Source organism: Penicillium mononematosum (assembly GCF_028829835.1).
Source record: "Penicillium mononematosum strain IBT 11891 chromosome Unknown utg000002l:1.0-8112719.0:1.0-8118358.0, whole genome shotgun sequence".
In the NCBI taxonomy this organism is placed as follows: domain Eukaryota; kingdom Fungi; phylum Ascomycota; class Eurotiomycetes; order Eurotiales; family Aspergillaceae; genus Penicillium; species Penicillium mononematosum.
The window spans coordinates 5,527,958-5,543,890 of record NW_026643272.1 but is presented as its reverse complement, the minus strand read 5'-3'; the positions used below and the strand labels follow the sequence as shown (position 1 = coordinate 5,543,890).

General features: G+C 50.4%; 6 protein-coding genes across 6 annotated transcripts; 2 read left to right on the top strand and 4 right to left on the bottom strand.

The window, feature by feature from the left end:
* Positions 1-758: 758 nt before the first annotated feature.
* On the top strand, positions 759-2,161 carry N7519_003887 (TauD/TfdA family dioxygenase; the record flags this gene model as incomplete). The annotated part of the gene is made up of 4 exons (XM_057290663.1): positions 759-1,061; positions 1,125-1,390; positions 1,465-1,712; positions 1,797-2,161. 4 exons carry the CDS (start codon positions 759-761, stop codon positions 2,159-2,161), a joined length of 1,182 nt encoding a protein of 393 aa, XP_057151865.1.
* Positions 2,162-2,471: 310 nt separating this feature from the next.
* N7519_003886 (anaphase promoting complex subunit 2) lies at positions 2,472-5,283 on the bottom strand (the record flags this gene model as incomplete). Its single annotated transcript, XM_057290662.1, has 3 exons — positions 2,472-4,735; positions 4,784-4,794; positions 4,853-5,283. The coding sequence occupies 3 exons, from the start codon at positions 5,281-5,283 to the stop codon at positions 2,472-2,474; spliced, it is 2,706 nt and encodes a 901-aa protein (XP_057151864.1).
* Positions 5,284-5,861: 578 nt separating this feature from the next.
* Positions 5,862-6,359, bottom strand: N7519_003885 (V-type ATPase assembly factor PKR1; the record flags this gene model as incomplete). The annotated part of the gene is made up of 1 exon (XM_057290661.1): positions 5,862-6,359. The coding sequence occupies one exon, from the start codon at positions 6,357-6,359 to the stop codon at positions 5,862-5,864; it is 498 nt and encodes a 165-aa protein (XP_057151863.1).
* A 1,166-nt stretch (positions 6,360-7,525) lies between these two features.
* Positions 7,526-9,442, top strand: N7519_003884 (sugar porter family MFS transporter; the record flags this gene model as incomplete). Its single annotated transcript, XM_057290660.1, has 5 exons — positions 7,526-8,017; positions 8,125-8,598; positions 8,657-9,002; positions 9,058-9,134; positions 9,197-9,442. The coding sequence occupies 5 exons, from the start codon at positions 7,526-7,528 to the stop codon at positions 9,440-9,442; spliced, it is 1,635 nt and encodes a 544-aa protein (XP_057151862.1).
* Positions 9,443-10,030: 588 nt separating this feature from the next.
* Positions 10,031-12,654, bottom strand: N7519_003883 (uncharacterized protein; the record flags this gene model as incomplete). Its single annotated transcript, XM_057290659.1, has 4 exons — positions 10,031-10,304; positions 10,469-10,515; positions 10,581-12,008; positions 12,313-12,654. The coding sequence occupies 4 exons, from the start codon at positions 12,652-12,654 to the stop codon at positions 10,031-10,033; spliced, it is 2,091 nt and encodes a 696-aa protein (XP_057151861.1).
* Positions 12,655-13,087: 433 nt separating this feature from the next.
* N7519_003882 (glycoside hydrolase family 15 protein) lies at positions 13,088-15,255 on the bottom strand (the record flags this gene model as incomplete). The annotated part of the gene is made up of 3 exons (XM_057290658.1): positions 13,088-13,297; positions 13,372-13,436; positions 13,491-15,255. The coding sequence occupies 3 exons, from the start codon at positions 15,253-15,255 to the stop codon at positions 13,088-13,090; spliced, it is 2,040 nt and encodes a 679-aa protein (XP_057151860.1).
* Positions 15,256-15,933: the final 678 nt, after the last annotated feature.

Below are 15,933 nucleotides of genomic sequence, written 5' to 3'. Positions count from 1 at the left end.
GGTTAAAGACAAAGGCACGGATCTCTACCATGTGCTCCCCCAAGCCCTAAGACGAACGCATATTTGAAGTAAAGCATTAAGACAAGTCAAACCTCTCGCCCGATAGCTTAACTACATGCATGTGTTCCAAGGTTGATAGATGAGATCTGCCTAAAGCACTTCTTCTTTTGGATCTAAACAACCCGACCAGCCGGTTTCATGCACGACTGCCGATATGATCGGCTGGGGTCAGAATATATTGTGCTGGATGATGGATAATCTTAGTCTATCGGCCGAGACTGTGGATGTTAAGAGATGTGCATGTATATTAATCAAGTACTATGTGTATACCTCTATTCCCCCTAGAGGTAGATACTAGAATCCTCGGTCCCTTGCCCTTCAACGTCAACTCCTATATTGCTATTTCACGAGGAATCTAGCGTATTCCTCTCTTTTATATACTCTTTATTAATTCTCAGTCTCTTCACAAAATGTCCTAAATATCAAACCCAATTCGTGATCCCCCACTGCCATCACAACATCCAACCCCGCAAATTGCGCCATCCCGGCCTTCAACCCCCAATCAGCTTCACTTCCTTAATAGCGGTACTCATTCCGCTATATAACCCTGGAATATATATAACCTAGGTATTTCGTAAAATTATCGGATCTCGTCACGCCATATAATCCACTACATTGCTCACCATCTATGTAGAATATATAAATAAAACCAACCCTTCAGTGATCTGTACACCTGCATATTCCCATCTTTAATAACCATGGCTCCCGCTGCTACCTCCTCTCTCCCAACTGCCCCTCATGACCTGACAGGGCCCATCTCACGGGATATATTCCCAGATGGACTGAAAACCACCGGTCAACATCCACCACTATACGACCACATCATCCCCTTCGAAAAGTTCCCTAAACAAATCACCGGCCCAACAGTCTGGAAGGCCGAGGAATACCGCGAGAACCCAGAAAAATGGACGCATGTCTTCACCCAGGATCAGATCGATGAGCTGAGCTCGGCATCGGATGCTTTCCTTGCATCCAAGACCCCGTTGACCGGAATCTCAAAGGTGAGAACAATACAAGTCATACTTAGAAAACTATAAAACCGAAACTAACTATACCTTGAATAGACCAACTTCAAACTCCCCAATCTAGCCGCCTATCTGCACGAGCTGCGCGCAGACCTCATCGACGGCAAGGGCTTCATCCTCTTCAAGGGCTTCCCCGTCGAGAAATGGGGTAACCACAAGTCCGCCGTGGCATACATGGGTCTCGGCACATATCTCGGCTACTTCGTCAGTCAGAACAGCCGTGGCCATGTCCTCGGCCACGTCAAGGATCTCGGCGAGGACTCGACCCAGATTGACAAAGTGCGCATCTACCGCACCAATGCTCGGTGAGTTTGACAGTCTCAGTCACCAGTGAATGTGTAAGCAACAAAGAACGAACAAGTAACAACACCCCACCCAGCCAATACTTCCACGCCGACGACTCAGATATCGTCGGCCTCCTCTGCATCGCCAAGGCCCTTGAAGGCGGCGAATCAGATCTCGTCTCCTCCCACCACGTCTACAACACCCTCGCCACAGAACGCCCAGATGTCCTCAAGACCCTCACCGAACCAATCTGGTACTTCGACCGCAAGGGCGAGACAAGCAAGGGACAGGACGAATACATCCGCACCAGCGTAATGTACCTCGAGCGCGGCGGGAAGGGCCGTGTGTATACAAAGTAAGTCTCCTCGCATGCCCCGGGGCCTCCGTCTCCGCTCCAATAAGTCCAATGTCTAACAACAATACCAGATGGGACCCATACTACGTCCGCTCCCTCGGCCGCTTCAGCGACGCGGGAATTATCCCCCCCGCTGTCAGACGCACAGCAAGAAGCCCTGCGCGTGCTGGAAGAAACCTGCGTGCGCTTGTCGCTACACATGATCCTCGATATCGGTGATATCCAGTTCTTGTCGAATGCGCACGTCCTGCATGCCCGCACCGCATACACGGATCATGCGCCTCCTGCGCCCCGTCGCCACCTTATGCGTCTTTGGCTGGCGACACCCGAGAATGAGGGTGGCTGGAAGTTGCCGTTCTGGGATAGTAATGAGAAGAAGAGGGGTGGGATTCAGGTTGATGATCAGGCTCCTGTTGCGCTTTTGGATGCCGAGTGAGGTTTTGTTGGGTTGGTTAGGGATTTGCAGATTTGAATGATACCTCTTTTTCTTCTTTTTCATTCTCCTGATAGGGTTGTTGTATGCTTATGGGACGAGGGAGAAGAATATGAAGAAGGGAGTATGTAAAAAGGTCAGATAGACGATAAATGAGAAGATGAAGACCCTCCAGGGCTGGCTTGTAAGGATTTACCTAATTGCGCCAACTATCATTCATAAATCATATTCCTTAAAGGGTATTTTGTACATCTGTTCCAGCAACGCCAAAAGAAAAAAAAACTCATACTCGACAGACGCCCCGTAGCTGATGCTAATGCACGATCTTGTAATTACCCCCGTTAACAATCTCCAACTTGCCCTTCGAGACCATACCACCTAAGAACTCGCGCAGCTCTTCGTTGCTGAACGGGAACCCGCCGGGAACGGCTATCTTCAGCATCATGACAATACGATTCAGAGCCATAGGTCCTTGGTTCGTGAGCATTCCCACAATGAACTGCCAATACACATGCATTTTCTCCATGGCAGCCGCCTCAGCGGATTCCTTTGCTGCGGCGGCTGCGGCGGCTTCGGCTGCTGCCGCTGCGTTGGCAGTATCGCCTGCTTCGCTATCCGAGGCGTCACTGAAGTCGCCAGCTGCGTGGGCATGGTGTTCCTCGTCTTCTGTGGGTAGGATTTCCAACACGCGGAAGGTGTCGCGTTGTACCTCGGTGAGAATACGCTTGCTGACCCAGAAGAGACAGGCACTGCGTACAAGGGCAGGAGTCATTTCCAGCTCGTCGGCGAGTCCCGGAATTGTCTTCGTGGCGGGTTCGCCCGAGTCGGACTGGAAGGCATAGATTACGGTTGCTTGCCAGGTCGTCACTTCGTCTTTGAAGGTGTGGTTCTGCAACTCCAGCTCGACGGTGACCTGGCCCAAAGCATTGCGCCACATGAGCTTGCGCGAATCCTTGCGCCTTTCGAAACAGGTCGCGTACCGCTCTTGCAGTTTGGTGATTTCATCGGGGACCTTGAATTCTTGTTCTTGGAATTCCGGCCAGAAGAAGCGTGATAGAACCTTGGCGTGGAGCTTTCCGACGCCTGCTTGCTTCCGATATCCGGACAACATCTGATCGTTCCTCACGGTGAGGTCAAGACGTCGTGAGTCGGAGATATCTTTCAGCATCACCTCGCATGCCTGTAATGCCGAGTCACCGAACCGAACCTTCAGGAGCTCTAGTACTGTAATCTCTTGGTCGTAGTTCTGGCGTTTCTGGATGAGGCGGTCTGCGAGAAGAGTCTGCATTTCCTTCACGAAGGTCTCCTTCGAGTCGAATAAGCTAACCAGACTGTCAATGACATCTGCGCTCTTCGATTTTTTGTAGTCGGGAGCGGCATCAACTGGATCGGGCACCCAGTACATGTCATCATAATCTAACTCGCTCCTATTATTTTGCATGGAATGATGGTGGACCTTAGTCAGCTCCGCTGCCAGCTCTGCCAAGGTGTCGCCGGTAGCTGTCGGCCCCTCGGCTGTCGCAGGGTCCGCCAATAGACCACTAACAATCACCTTCACAGTGTCCTCGCGGTCTCTCAAGTATCGCCGGATTGGTCGAGCGATGCGATCCAGCAGTACACCCTTCGGGTCCAAGATATGGAATGCTCGAATAATCGAGATGTAAACCTGCAAGATCTCGACTGTAGAGGCACCGGGATGCAACAGCCGCTGGAGCAAGTTGAGAGAAAAGAGATTCGTCACATACAATCGCGCTCCAGACGAGTTGTTTGTGAAACGTCGCAGATCCTCCACCGCCCCGCTGCTTGCAGGCCAATCAACAATCACATCAAAGAGTTCGCTGACTCGAAGCTTTCCCAGCCGGGCAATGCCCATCACTTGCCACTTTTCCACGTCGCGAAGGCTCACTTCCATCGCCCCGGACTGGGTCCCAGCGGGGTCGGAATGGAGGATGGCTAGAACATGCACAACGAGCCGCGCGTAGACGTTTTCAATCCATTGTTCCAGGTGCTGCGGCACGGTTGAGGGCGACTCCCATTCGCCGGCGTATGCGGCACGAATGAAGTCTCCCATCATGATGTTCATCACATTTGCGAACACTTTTTGGGCCTGGTCACCGCCAAGTCCGACAAGCTGCAGTCCGTTGAGAAACGCCAAAAGTCGATCCCGTGCAATAGTCACGCGGCCATCTTCACTATCAACCATCATGTGTGCCCGGGCTTCGGGTGATTCTTGCTTCCAGTCTTTGTACGAGACTGAGTATGCCCGTTCCATTTCCGTTCCATCCAGACTCATTCTGTCCGCATCGGAATCTTCGTCCAGGGTATCAATGCCTAAAATAACCACAGCATCCTGCGTGAGCTCTCTGGCAAGAAGCGGTGAAATCTTCTTCCATGGTAAACTGTATTGAACCACCGTATGAAAGGCACGCTGTAGCTGAGCCAAGAACCCTCCTTGATGGGGAGTAGTTATCAAAGGAAGCAAATAGTGCACGACGGGAGCGAGATAAATTCGACGCGCAAGCTGTAAGCAGTCCACGATTGTCCGGAGCAGGCCTTCTTCCCCGGGGACTTTAACAACTATGAGACCGTTAGCACGGACAGACCAACCAAATTCAAACAACGCACAGCGTCCATACCTTGGATAGCCCAGTCCGAAAATTGACTAGAAAATGCCTCCGAATATCATTCCCATACCATTCAAACAACGTCCACGGAGAAGTTCGTATAAGATACTCTAGCGCCTCGGCCGTCTCCTTCGACGGAGGGCTGAGCCGGTTCCATTCTTTCAGCACTTGACTTCCATCGGTATTTCGGAAGTTGTAAAGCAACTCGAAGCCCAGGTTGGGCACGGATAGGAACTCTTTGGCCGCCTGCCGCGCCTGGTTTAACGTGTCTTCCTCTGGGGATGCAGCGTCCGTCGATCCCCCAATCGTCGCGAATGAGGTTGATTGTGAGTCTGCTTTGAAGGTTGATGATGAGTCGGATGATTGGAATGATGCGATTGGTGTCTGCTCGCGTTGGAAATCCGAGATCGACTTCGGCCGGTGAGCTTCGAGCGACGCGGGGGAGAAAACGGAGCCGCAGACGCGCCTACGTCCCACATTGAGGGGTACGGTTGAAAGCATTTTGATCAAGGGACATCGGGCATTGTGAGATGCAGCTGGTGATTTTAGTTGCTGCACGAAGCTTCGTGTTCGATGTTTCTGTTATGCTGCCAATGTTTGGATTGAAGGTCACGTGGATGTTTTGCTAAAGCTTCAGCTCCACCGGTTTTACTTCGTTTTGTGGTGAGGTGGATGGGGTGGATGGTACGGTGGATTGTTTGGAATGTTATTGCTCAATGAATATATTCGAGGAGGATATTAAGTTCCTGCCAAAATCAAAACCAAGCGCGAGCTGTAAATTTCGCCATCTACATAGTATGTGGGTATCGCTCCAAAACAAGAGGGCATTGCGTATGTACGAATCCAAGTCCAGAAAGATAAAAAAGAAAGGGGGGGCAAAGTCCAGATCCCAGCTAAGGCACACGAAAGGTCGACACAGAATTTGGTATCACCATAAACGCGTCCTACGTATTCGTTGAGAGGCCCGGGACCTGGTGAGCATGCAGTGTGCAACCATATTCCACCGAGATGAGTGTGTAGATATTTCGAAGGTGCCTTGTGTATCCTTCAGATGCGTATTCTTGAGTGCCAAGTATCCCTCAAGACTTGGTGTCATCAACCTTCTCCCACTCGCTATCAGTGCTCCCATACCCAGACCCCTCACCACCAGTGCTGGGTCGCTTCTTAGAATCGCGCGCCGTGGGCAGCAACCCGGATGGTGCACTCCCGGTCGCGACAGCAGCAGACTTATCATCTGACTTCTTGGCCACGATAGCTTCGGTCTCCGTTTCGCTGTCGGCGCTTTCTCCTACAGCGGGACTCTTCCGCGTCTTCGTGTCACCGGACTCTTGTTTTTCTTTCTCAGTCTCCTGCGCCTGCTGGGCAAGTCGCACCTCGGCGGCAAACCAGTTGATGGCCCACCATAGTCCACCGCTGATGATAGATAGGGCGACGAAGTGGAGGCTGTAGGTAGCTAGGAGGAGAGCGAAGAAGATAATCTGGAGTGCAGCGAAGGTGACGTTGGTCGCGATCAAGAGGGTCGGGGTGGGTCCTGGAGTAAAGATGCTGGACCACAGGTCTTCCATGAAGGAAGCCATGATTTTTTCAAAATGAAGTTGGGAAATCCGAAGGTTGCAGAGAGAGGGGGCCGGGAACTGAAATCCGTGTGGGGGGGGAAAATGGTTACCGGAAGAGACACCGCTCAGAGAAAGATGGAGGGAAGATGGACAATGAATTCCGATATTCAAAAAGAAGTAGATTTTGGATTCTTCCCCGTGGGGTATCTGGTCTGAATATTAACAATGTACGGAGCACAACATAAAAAATATAAAACATTCTCCAGGGCTATTCCTGTTAATACTAATTCCAGTCAGATGAAGGGGTATGTCTCTATACACCATCACGGGAGAGATCGGCTAGTCACTTGACTTTCCGAATGCATGGCCGGCCCGAGACTTCGATGTATATACCTAACCTAGGTAGACACCTCCAAGGCTTCCAAGGTTTCCAAGGTTTACTTGGCAGGTCTCGTCATGACGATTATCCCGCGTGATGATTTGAAGTAATCATTGTTCACAGCTCAGGTGATAGTGATCAAAGGCCTATATTTGGACTACATATGTAGCTACATCTCTAGGCACAGGTATATAAAGGACGACGTAAGCTTATCTCAATATCGAATAGAGCGGTAGTGACTTGTCTAGGGCTCAAAGCAATACCAGATGGATCTATATGCCGCACCAATGTTGTAGGGACCTATCTTCCATGACCTATGCCTAGTTCGTATACAAGATGCCCGGTCTGGCCAGACAACAAAGACACAAGAAAGTTGGGCCTTATCTCTCAAAGGCCGAGTATAGACCCAAAGGGCAGTTGTAACGCCCCCTGAACAATGCCGATAGCCGCCGCCAATTGACGACGTGCTATTATGTCTCTTCTCCGTGTTTTCCCCACAATCGCAATAGCGCCGATCTTCCCCAAACCCGCCGAGCCGTCTACTAGTACTCCGTCATCTACCCCGACTCTCATCCCAAGCCTTTGCCTCATTGGCTTTCCGGACCGGGGGACCCCCTCCCGACTTCCTAGAGGTCCCGATTCACGGAGGGAACAAACCTCGTATACTACCCCAGCTGGGTAGCTAGGGAAAATGGGTATAAATATCCCGGAGTGCCTCCGAGGTAGAGTTTATCAGAGCGTTTTCCCGCTTCAATCGAGAAACATAATCCTCAAGTTTCTTTAACTTGCATCCAAATCTCCATTCACTATGGCTGATGATATCCCCGCTACGAAAGAACTATCCCATGAGCCAGTGGAAGGCTTCGCTCACCATGCCGACATTGCCGCAGACCGCGAGCCCTATGGCCCACCCGGTCTGCGCGGTCTCGCAGCCAACCCATTCGTGGTCTTGTGTGCCGCCTGCTCAACGCTAGGTGGTTTGCTTTTTGGTTATGACCAAGGTGTTGTGTCGGTGATTCTGATCATGAACCAGTTCTTGGCGGAATTCCCGCGGATAGATGAGAGTAACCCGGGCTCAGGATTTGCGAAGGGATTACTGACGGCGATGATTGAGCTGGGTGCTTTGATTGGTGCTATTAACCAGGGCTGGATTGCGGATAAGATCTCGCGACGGTATTCGATTCTCGTTGCTGTTGCTATCTTCACCGTTGGCTCTGTGCTTCAAACTGCTGCCTACGGTTATCCTATGTTGACGGTAGCCCGGCTGATTGGTGGTGTTGGAATCGGAATGTTGTCGATGGTTGCACCATTGTACATCTCCGAAATCAGTATGTCTCCCTACTCGGAGGGTTCCTTTCCTTCCTCACACATGTGATGTAAATGCTTATTCCAATCCCCTCCTATTAGGTCCCCCCCGAATGCCGTGGAACCCTCTTGGTTATGGAAGAATGGTGTATCGTCCTCGGCATTGTGATTGCCTTTTGGATTACCTATGGCACGCAATACATGGCCGGTGAATGGGCCTGGCGCCTCCCTTTCCTGCTCCAATTGATCCCGGGTTTTGTTCTCGCTGCTGGTGTATACGCTCTTCCGTTCTCGCCCCGTTGGCTGGCTTCAAAAGGTCGCGACGAGGAAGCTCTTGACAGTCTTTGCAGACTCCGTTCTCTGCCAGCCTCCGACAGGCGCATTCGCCAGGAGCTTATGGACATCCAGGCCGAAGTGCGCTTCCACCAGCAAATGAACAGGGAAAATCATCCAGATTTGCAAGGTGGTGGTACAAAGAATTCCATTCTGCAGGAGCTTTCATCGTGGGCCGATTGCTTCAAGAAGGGCTGCTGGCGTCGCACTCACATCGGTATTGGCCTAGGATTCTTCCAACAGGTAAGTTCTTTATATGTGGAGATAAGAGATAATCGACACATGCTAATTATATGAATAGTTCATCGGTATCAATGCTCTTATTTACTATTCTCCAACCCTCTTTAAGACGATGGGTCTCGACAGGAGCATGCAACTTATCATGTCCGGCGTTCTCAACGTTGTGCAGTTGGTGGGTGTCACTACGAGTATCTGGACCATGGATGTTGTCGGTCGTCGCAAGTTGCTTCTAAGTGGTGCAGCCCTTATGGCCATATCCCACACTATTATTGCTGCTTTGGTCGGGATTTACTCGGACGATTGGCCGTCCCACAAAGCAGAAGGGTGGACCAGTGTGGCCTTTCTACTATTCTACATGCTTGCCTTTGGAGCTTCCTGGGGTCCTATCCCGTGGGCTATGCCTTCTGGTACGTTACCTACTCCTTTTATCGTGTTAATCTGGCATCGATCTAACATATCCAGAAATTTTCCCTTCTTCCCTTCGTGCCAAGGGTGTTGCTCTTTCAACTTGCTCCAACTGGCTCAACAACTTCATCATTGTAAGTTTCTCGTTGCCATTATTTGGTCCCTCGATATTCCAGGGTACTAATAATTTCTGCAGGGTCTCATCACCCCGCCTCTCGTCCAAGACACTGGCTACGGTGCTTACGTCTTCTTCGCTGTCTTTTGCCTACTCGCCGGAATATGGACTTTCTTCTTTGTGCCAGAAACCAAGGGCCGGACCCTCGAGCAGATGGACCACGTGTTCAAAGACAATTCTAGCGAAGAAGAAAAGGCTAAGAGACGTGTGATTGAGGCCGAACTTATTCGTGCCCAGTATGAGAATGACCATCGGGAGTTTGCATGAGCCAATCTGCGTCACCATAAATATATAAATCGAACACTAGGGCGGGCTCTCGGATGCGCATTCTTCTATCTTAGCATAAATCAGGAAATCTTACGACATTATGACTTTCATGACTGAAAAGCAAATAATTAACCCTTGCCTAGCGTGGCTGAGTTAAACTTTGTCGTCAGAACCATAAATGGTAGCATATAGTATGTCCAAGTTGATTGTTTACTCATTCCAGTGTAATCCATCCATGGATGAGTTTGACAGGCCAACTTGACGGTAGCGAGTCAGGAGGTCCTTCTGCTACCACTTCCAGAAGACACGGTCAGCATTGGTGCGGTGCCGATACAAAAGAGAAGAATCCAAGTGTGTTAGCATACACCGTGATAATCCATAATAATCACGCTACCACTGTGACCCACCTGGGCACTTAGAGTAACTAAGCACAACCTTAACTCAAAAAACGTGTTATTCCAAGGTTCAAAACAAATAACCTTAGTGCTAAGCTAAACAGCCATGGTATCTCCCGTCCTAAACGCTCTCTCCTCAAACGCCGCAAATGGTTCAGACGACTCCTGATATAGAATGCAAGCCAAGATAAAATCACAAAACACCATGACGCGCCTTGAAAATTGATACCTTTTCGTCATAAAACAGAATCTCTTGTAGCCGGTACCGAACCCGCGAAGCACCCTGTTCTTCATCAGGTTCGGTATCATAGTCCGGGTCACTGGAAAGGAGGTCTGTATCAGCCGCCCCCGAGGCATCATCGGAAGCATCGCTGTCTTCTTCAGATTCGTGGTCGGGGTTGGCCCACCCTTCATCATCATCTTCGCTGTGCGTCGGGAATGACCAATCGCGGGGTTGTCGTCGAAATCTAGTGGGTTATCGTCATGTCTTGCTTCAAGAATTTGGTAGCATTTGATATGGAGACCAATGTAGGCGATCTTCAGATCTGGACGTATGCTAACGATGTCCAAAACTTGCAGCGCAAGCTCTTTCAAGTCGCGGTGAACGGTATGGTGAATGTGTGGTAGATACAAAGCACGAAGCTGAGACATATTCGGCAATCTCTGCAGGAAGAAATGCTGCGGAGTATCGTTAGCGTAACTGGTCTGGTCGGAATATTCAATGCTGGTGATTGCTCTCTTACCCAATCGCGATAATGCATCGCCATTCCCAGCTCTTTTAATTGCGGCATCTTTCCACTTGTGACGAATGATACCATGTCGTGGTTGAACATCCACTTGTGCCATCGCGTGCCTGAATATCCGTCTCCAATTATACGGTCAGTGGCATCAATCAGCACCTTTCGCAGACTCTGCCTGTGCTTTCGCAGAATGTGCTTGTAAATAGCGTCGATATGCACGGCAGATTCATGACCTGGTGCTTCATGCAAATAAACACTCTCGAGGGTATTCGGGGCCAGCGCATCCTTGATAAACAATATAAGATAAGGTGAAACAGTGTCCGTGCGAATATGTTTCAAATTTAGAGAGTACTCAACTGAGCTGGCGCTTGCTCGACGTTCTGCATCCTGTGGACGTTTTGCCGGCATTGCAGGAGGAGCATACTTCCGACGCAAAGCCCTCCAAAGCTTTTCATGATCCTCGCATCGCATGATAGTGAGAGTAGTCAATCCCGTCCAGTCAACAGCCGGCAGCAGTGTTGGCACAGAAAGAGGTACACGTTCCAGCTCTAGTACTTTGAGGTAGAGTATCTCGTACTCAAGTTTATAAGAAGGTGGCTGTGGGCGGGTACTCCGGTTGGGCACACCAGAGTTTGGTGGGGACTTTTTGTCATTGGTAGTGCTGGGAGGCTGCTGCTCGCCATTTGGATTCAATGGAGCTGCGCTTTCGGTAGAGTTTAGTGACTTGTTTATCGAACCCTCGGATGGCATCGAGCTATCTTCAAGGGAGGTGATTATAGCATTGTCCTGGTTTTTGTCAAGGTGCCGCCGTGTCAATATACCAAGTACACCATCGGCTCTAGGCCAACCCGTTGAGCCAGTAGAGTCCTTCCCGCACTGCAGCCACGCACTCATATGGGCCTTTTCAGCGATACCAATTCGGAGTTCGGACAGACGGTGACGTGACCGCTCAATGAGAAGAGCCAGCTCCTCCACATAAGCGGGTTCATCTATGTCAAGAACGGCCACGCTCTTGAGCGGAGGCAGTACAGACAAGGAAGGATGTTCCACATGTTTGTATTTTTGGAAAAGTCTCGTTGCCGCCGCCGACGAACTGCGTAAGGCATTCTCTGAATTGTCATGCCAGCGCACCCAAATACGTTCCAGGCGACAATCGTGTCCTGGCCGATCTGCCAACGACGCAAGCGCCAGCCATATTTCACGGACCACCCCAGTCGGCATGTCCCAAACAAAGGCCTCAAGATTCACCATCCGCGCAACTGCCAAGGCAACCAGCGTCCCTAGCATTTTGCCCACTTCTTTGGTCACCGAGTATTCTTGTACCCAGCTAAGAGGGCCGTTTCCGATGGAGAACGTGCGGGTATACTGTGCATAATGATTGCCTCGTCGCGATCGGAAGCGATCTCTGTTATTGCCAGGGTCCGAGTCCGGCTGATGATGGAGGTTATCGCAACCACAGTTCACACAGCTACTTTTGACTTGGCCAGATTGAGACAGCGGCAGACGATTGAATACATCCTCTCCCATTACCAATGTGGACAACCCGTAAGACAGAGCATCCACCCCGAGTAGTCATCCGTTGACGGGTTCAGCGACTCGGGCCAGACGATGTCGAAACGGGAGTACATGTGCGGAATAGCTAGAGAATGAAGAGCAGAGCATGTAAGAGCGAGCGATGTTAGGTCAGTCGTATGGGTCACCTATTGTAGACCAGAACTGTAAGCTATGTATTCACGATCTCGGGGAAGACCTGTGTTACCTCTTTGATGATCTCTTTCAGAATATCCAACGGCAAGTCCAGCAGCTGCAGAGGGGTTTTCGCCATTTCCGGTTCTGGAGGGGTGTGATTTGGACCTTCTGTGCGGGGAGTTGTTGGAGTCGCGTCCTGTTCGGAGGATTGATTCAAGCCCTCTTGCTCTAAGCGCAACTTCCCCAAAGCCAGTGTCAGATTCTGCTTGGCGACACCTTCAAGCTCCCTTGAAGCAGTGCTTGGGCTGGAAACAAAATCCTCTTCATCCGACGACAAGGCGAGATCGGCGTTAGGCTTATCAGCCCAATCCAAGCTGGCGCCCGCCATTAGACAAGTGGGGAATACCTGTAAGGTCACGGGGGGTAATAAGGCACTATGGGTTGGCGAAGAACATCTCCAGCTGAAAGCTGAAGAGAAGCACACCCTGGCAGCTGCTTTGTTCAGATATGATTTGTTTTGCACAAAGACCGCCAAAGGTGATAATAAAGGGAATCTGGGGTAGCCAGCCTTGGAGCTCCCGGGTGATCGTCTAGCGCATTATGTAAGCAACTGTCTGCCTGCAGGTGAGGTCATCTTCCAAGGTTGGCACCAAGCTAGATGATCAGAGGAGATACTTGTAATAACTACAAATTCTAACGAAGTAACAAAAAGGAACATATTTGTATTCTGTTTTCTAACTTTTAGGCAAAAATTATAGAATTACATCAAACAATTTTTGTTTTTTTCCCCCAAACTCAACAGTATCATTGTCAGTCTATACTTAGCTGCCACCTCCAATTCTTCCCAGATTAATTGCAGCGCTGACACAAGCCAGATGGCTGAAAGCCTGTGGGGAGTTGCCCATCTGCTCACCAGAAATGGCCACTTCTTCAGAGAACATGCCCAAGTGATTCGCGTAGGACAGGATGTTATCAAAGTGCGAAAGTGCGAGTTTCCAGATGTTTGGAATGGGCACGTCATATTTGGCAGCCTGTATTTCCAATTTCAGCCCTAAGTCAGCATAGTTCAATGTATTCTTCTAGTTGGCAGTTCCAGAAAACTTACACGAGCCATGGCTTCAACAAGCCAGAAGGTTACCATGATGAAGGCACCCTCACCCCCTGCCATACCTGTGCAACGCGAGTATCAGTATTTGTTTATCCTAATAAACGATAGAAACCTACCGTCGTTGGCTTTCTCATGGTCATATCGGAACACCATCTTGGCGCTGGACAGACCCTCATGCTCGGGGCTTTGCAGAATCCTCCTGAGGGTGCTGATGAATCGCGGATCATTTGGCGCAACGAAAAACACCAAGGGCGCAATCAATATGGATGCATCCAGGACCTCTGGACTCTCATAACTCTGGCAGAAATGGCCGCGCTCTTCGTTGTACCCCTTGGTCATTATTTCGTCGTACATATCGTCCCGGACCTTGATCCATTCAAAACGATCCGGGCATGGCAGGCTAGAACGCTTCTCCGCAAGGCGAATTCCGCGATCCAGGGCCACCCACATCATGATCTTCGAATAGATGAAGTTTTGGACCTGGCCACGCGATTCCCAAATGGACATATCCTTGTGGTTTCGAACACCGAGGACGTAGTTGATCATACGCCGGATAGAGTTCCACTGGTCATAGGTGATGGGGTTTCCGTGCTTGTTGTACAGGTAGATACTGTCCAACAATTCGCCGTATATGTCCAGCTGCGTGTGGAAGACGGCAGCATTGCCGACGCGAACAGGCTTGCTGCCTTTGTACCCATCGAGGTGGTCCAGTTCCACCTCCGGAATGTCGTACTCTCCCCGGATGGTGAACATCAGCGGCAAGAAAGGTTTCTTGCTATTGGGATCAAGGTCCTGGGAAGCATGTGGGAAGATCCGCTCGAAGATGAAATTGACATACGATTCCGCTTCTTGGCTGTAGCCCATCTTGAGAAAGACATACAACGTGAAGGCTGTGTCACGCACCCAGGAGTACCGATAATCCCAGTTTCTGGCGCCTCCTACATTTTCGGGGAGCGAGAACGTGGGCGCCGCGATAATTGCACCCGTGGGCTTGTAGGTCAACAGCTTCAGAATGAGGAGACTGCGCTCGACGGTCTCGCGGTAATGACCACGGAATTGACACTTGCGTGTCCAGTCAGTCCAATAGTCAGAGGTTTCCTCCTCCATTTTCGTGAGGTAGGCTCCCATGGTGGCCGAGCTGGGGACAGACTTCTCGGGACTGTGCAAGACCAGATGGATGGTCTGCCCCTCCGACAAACGGATCCAGGCCACAAATCCGCGGCCACGGAGGCCATCTCGTTCCTCCAGTTTCAAAGACGCCGAGGGGAAACCAAGCTTATCTGGCTCTCGTGAATCGGCAAAGATCTCGAGTTGCAGCCGCTCTGTCTCACTCTCGAAGTGGACGGTCTGCAGCCGGTGCTTGGACATGTCATTGTCCAGCTTGGCACGGGTGTTGTGCGGGTCCCGAGCATAATTAAAAGCCGGGAACATCTGCACTTGCAGTTCCATTGAGCCACGGCTACACTCCAGCTTTCTGATCAGGCCCGAGTGCTGCAGACCCGACTTGAAGCGGTTGGTCCCCGGTTCGTTGCAAGGACAGTATCCTGACAACAACCGGGACTGCTGCACACCCTTTTTAGGTGTGACGGGAAAGTAGTCCAGCAATGTCGCGACGCCATCCTCGTTGGTCCACCTAGTTTCGAGCAGGTTCGAGTATGGAAGATACCGCTGCTTGCTGTGGGCATCGACCACCGTCTTGTAGGGCTTCACGGAGAAGAACCCTCCTTTCTTGTCGTCCAACAGGCGACAGAAAACGGTAGGAGAGTCAAAGACTGGCCAGCACATGTAATCCAAGCTACCAGCCTTGCTAATCAGGGCACAGGTGTGCATGTCCCCGACCAGGCCGTAGTCCTCAATGGCATTGTACTGAAGTTCAGTCATGATGACAATGCGAGAGAACTATCTCAAGTGATCCGATACAAGTTCAGAATGCCGGTGAAGCTTTTGATGAAGACCGAATGCTCTTTTGCAGCATCAACCTAAAGAAGATGGGAAGAGAAGAAGATGAAGAAAGAAAACCCCCAATGTCACTTATTATCCGCACCCTCCGACATATATTATTCCCGGAACTGGTGGGAGACACCACGACATGATGATGATAATGGTTGGATCTGAGGTCATGGCTATGCCTGGTTTAGGGCTTCTTCTCCTTCATGGGAGATAAACCTTGAGCTCGACCAGAACATATTGTCGGTTCTCAAACGGAGTCATATTTGAGGGCTAGTGAAACCTGGCCTTGTCAATCTTGTCAACAACAAGCCATGCCAATCCCACTAGCTAAATGGAATGATCAAGGGAGGTTGAGCTTCCATATACAGCTTGAAGCTGCCGGAGGTTTCAGTCCACCAATGAGAATTGCCGGGGAAGATATTCCTCAGACATCACCAACTCGAACCAATCTCGGGAAATATTCGAAATATTGGAATATCGGAAATATCAAGATATCGAAATACCGAAATGATCTTTTTTCCCCCCTTGAACCCGGATCGACCGGACTGTGACAAGATATTAAGATGGTGTCTAACCGAGAGAGGTGAAGGAGAGAAGGAAAAATGAGAG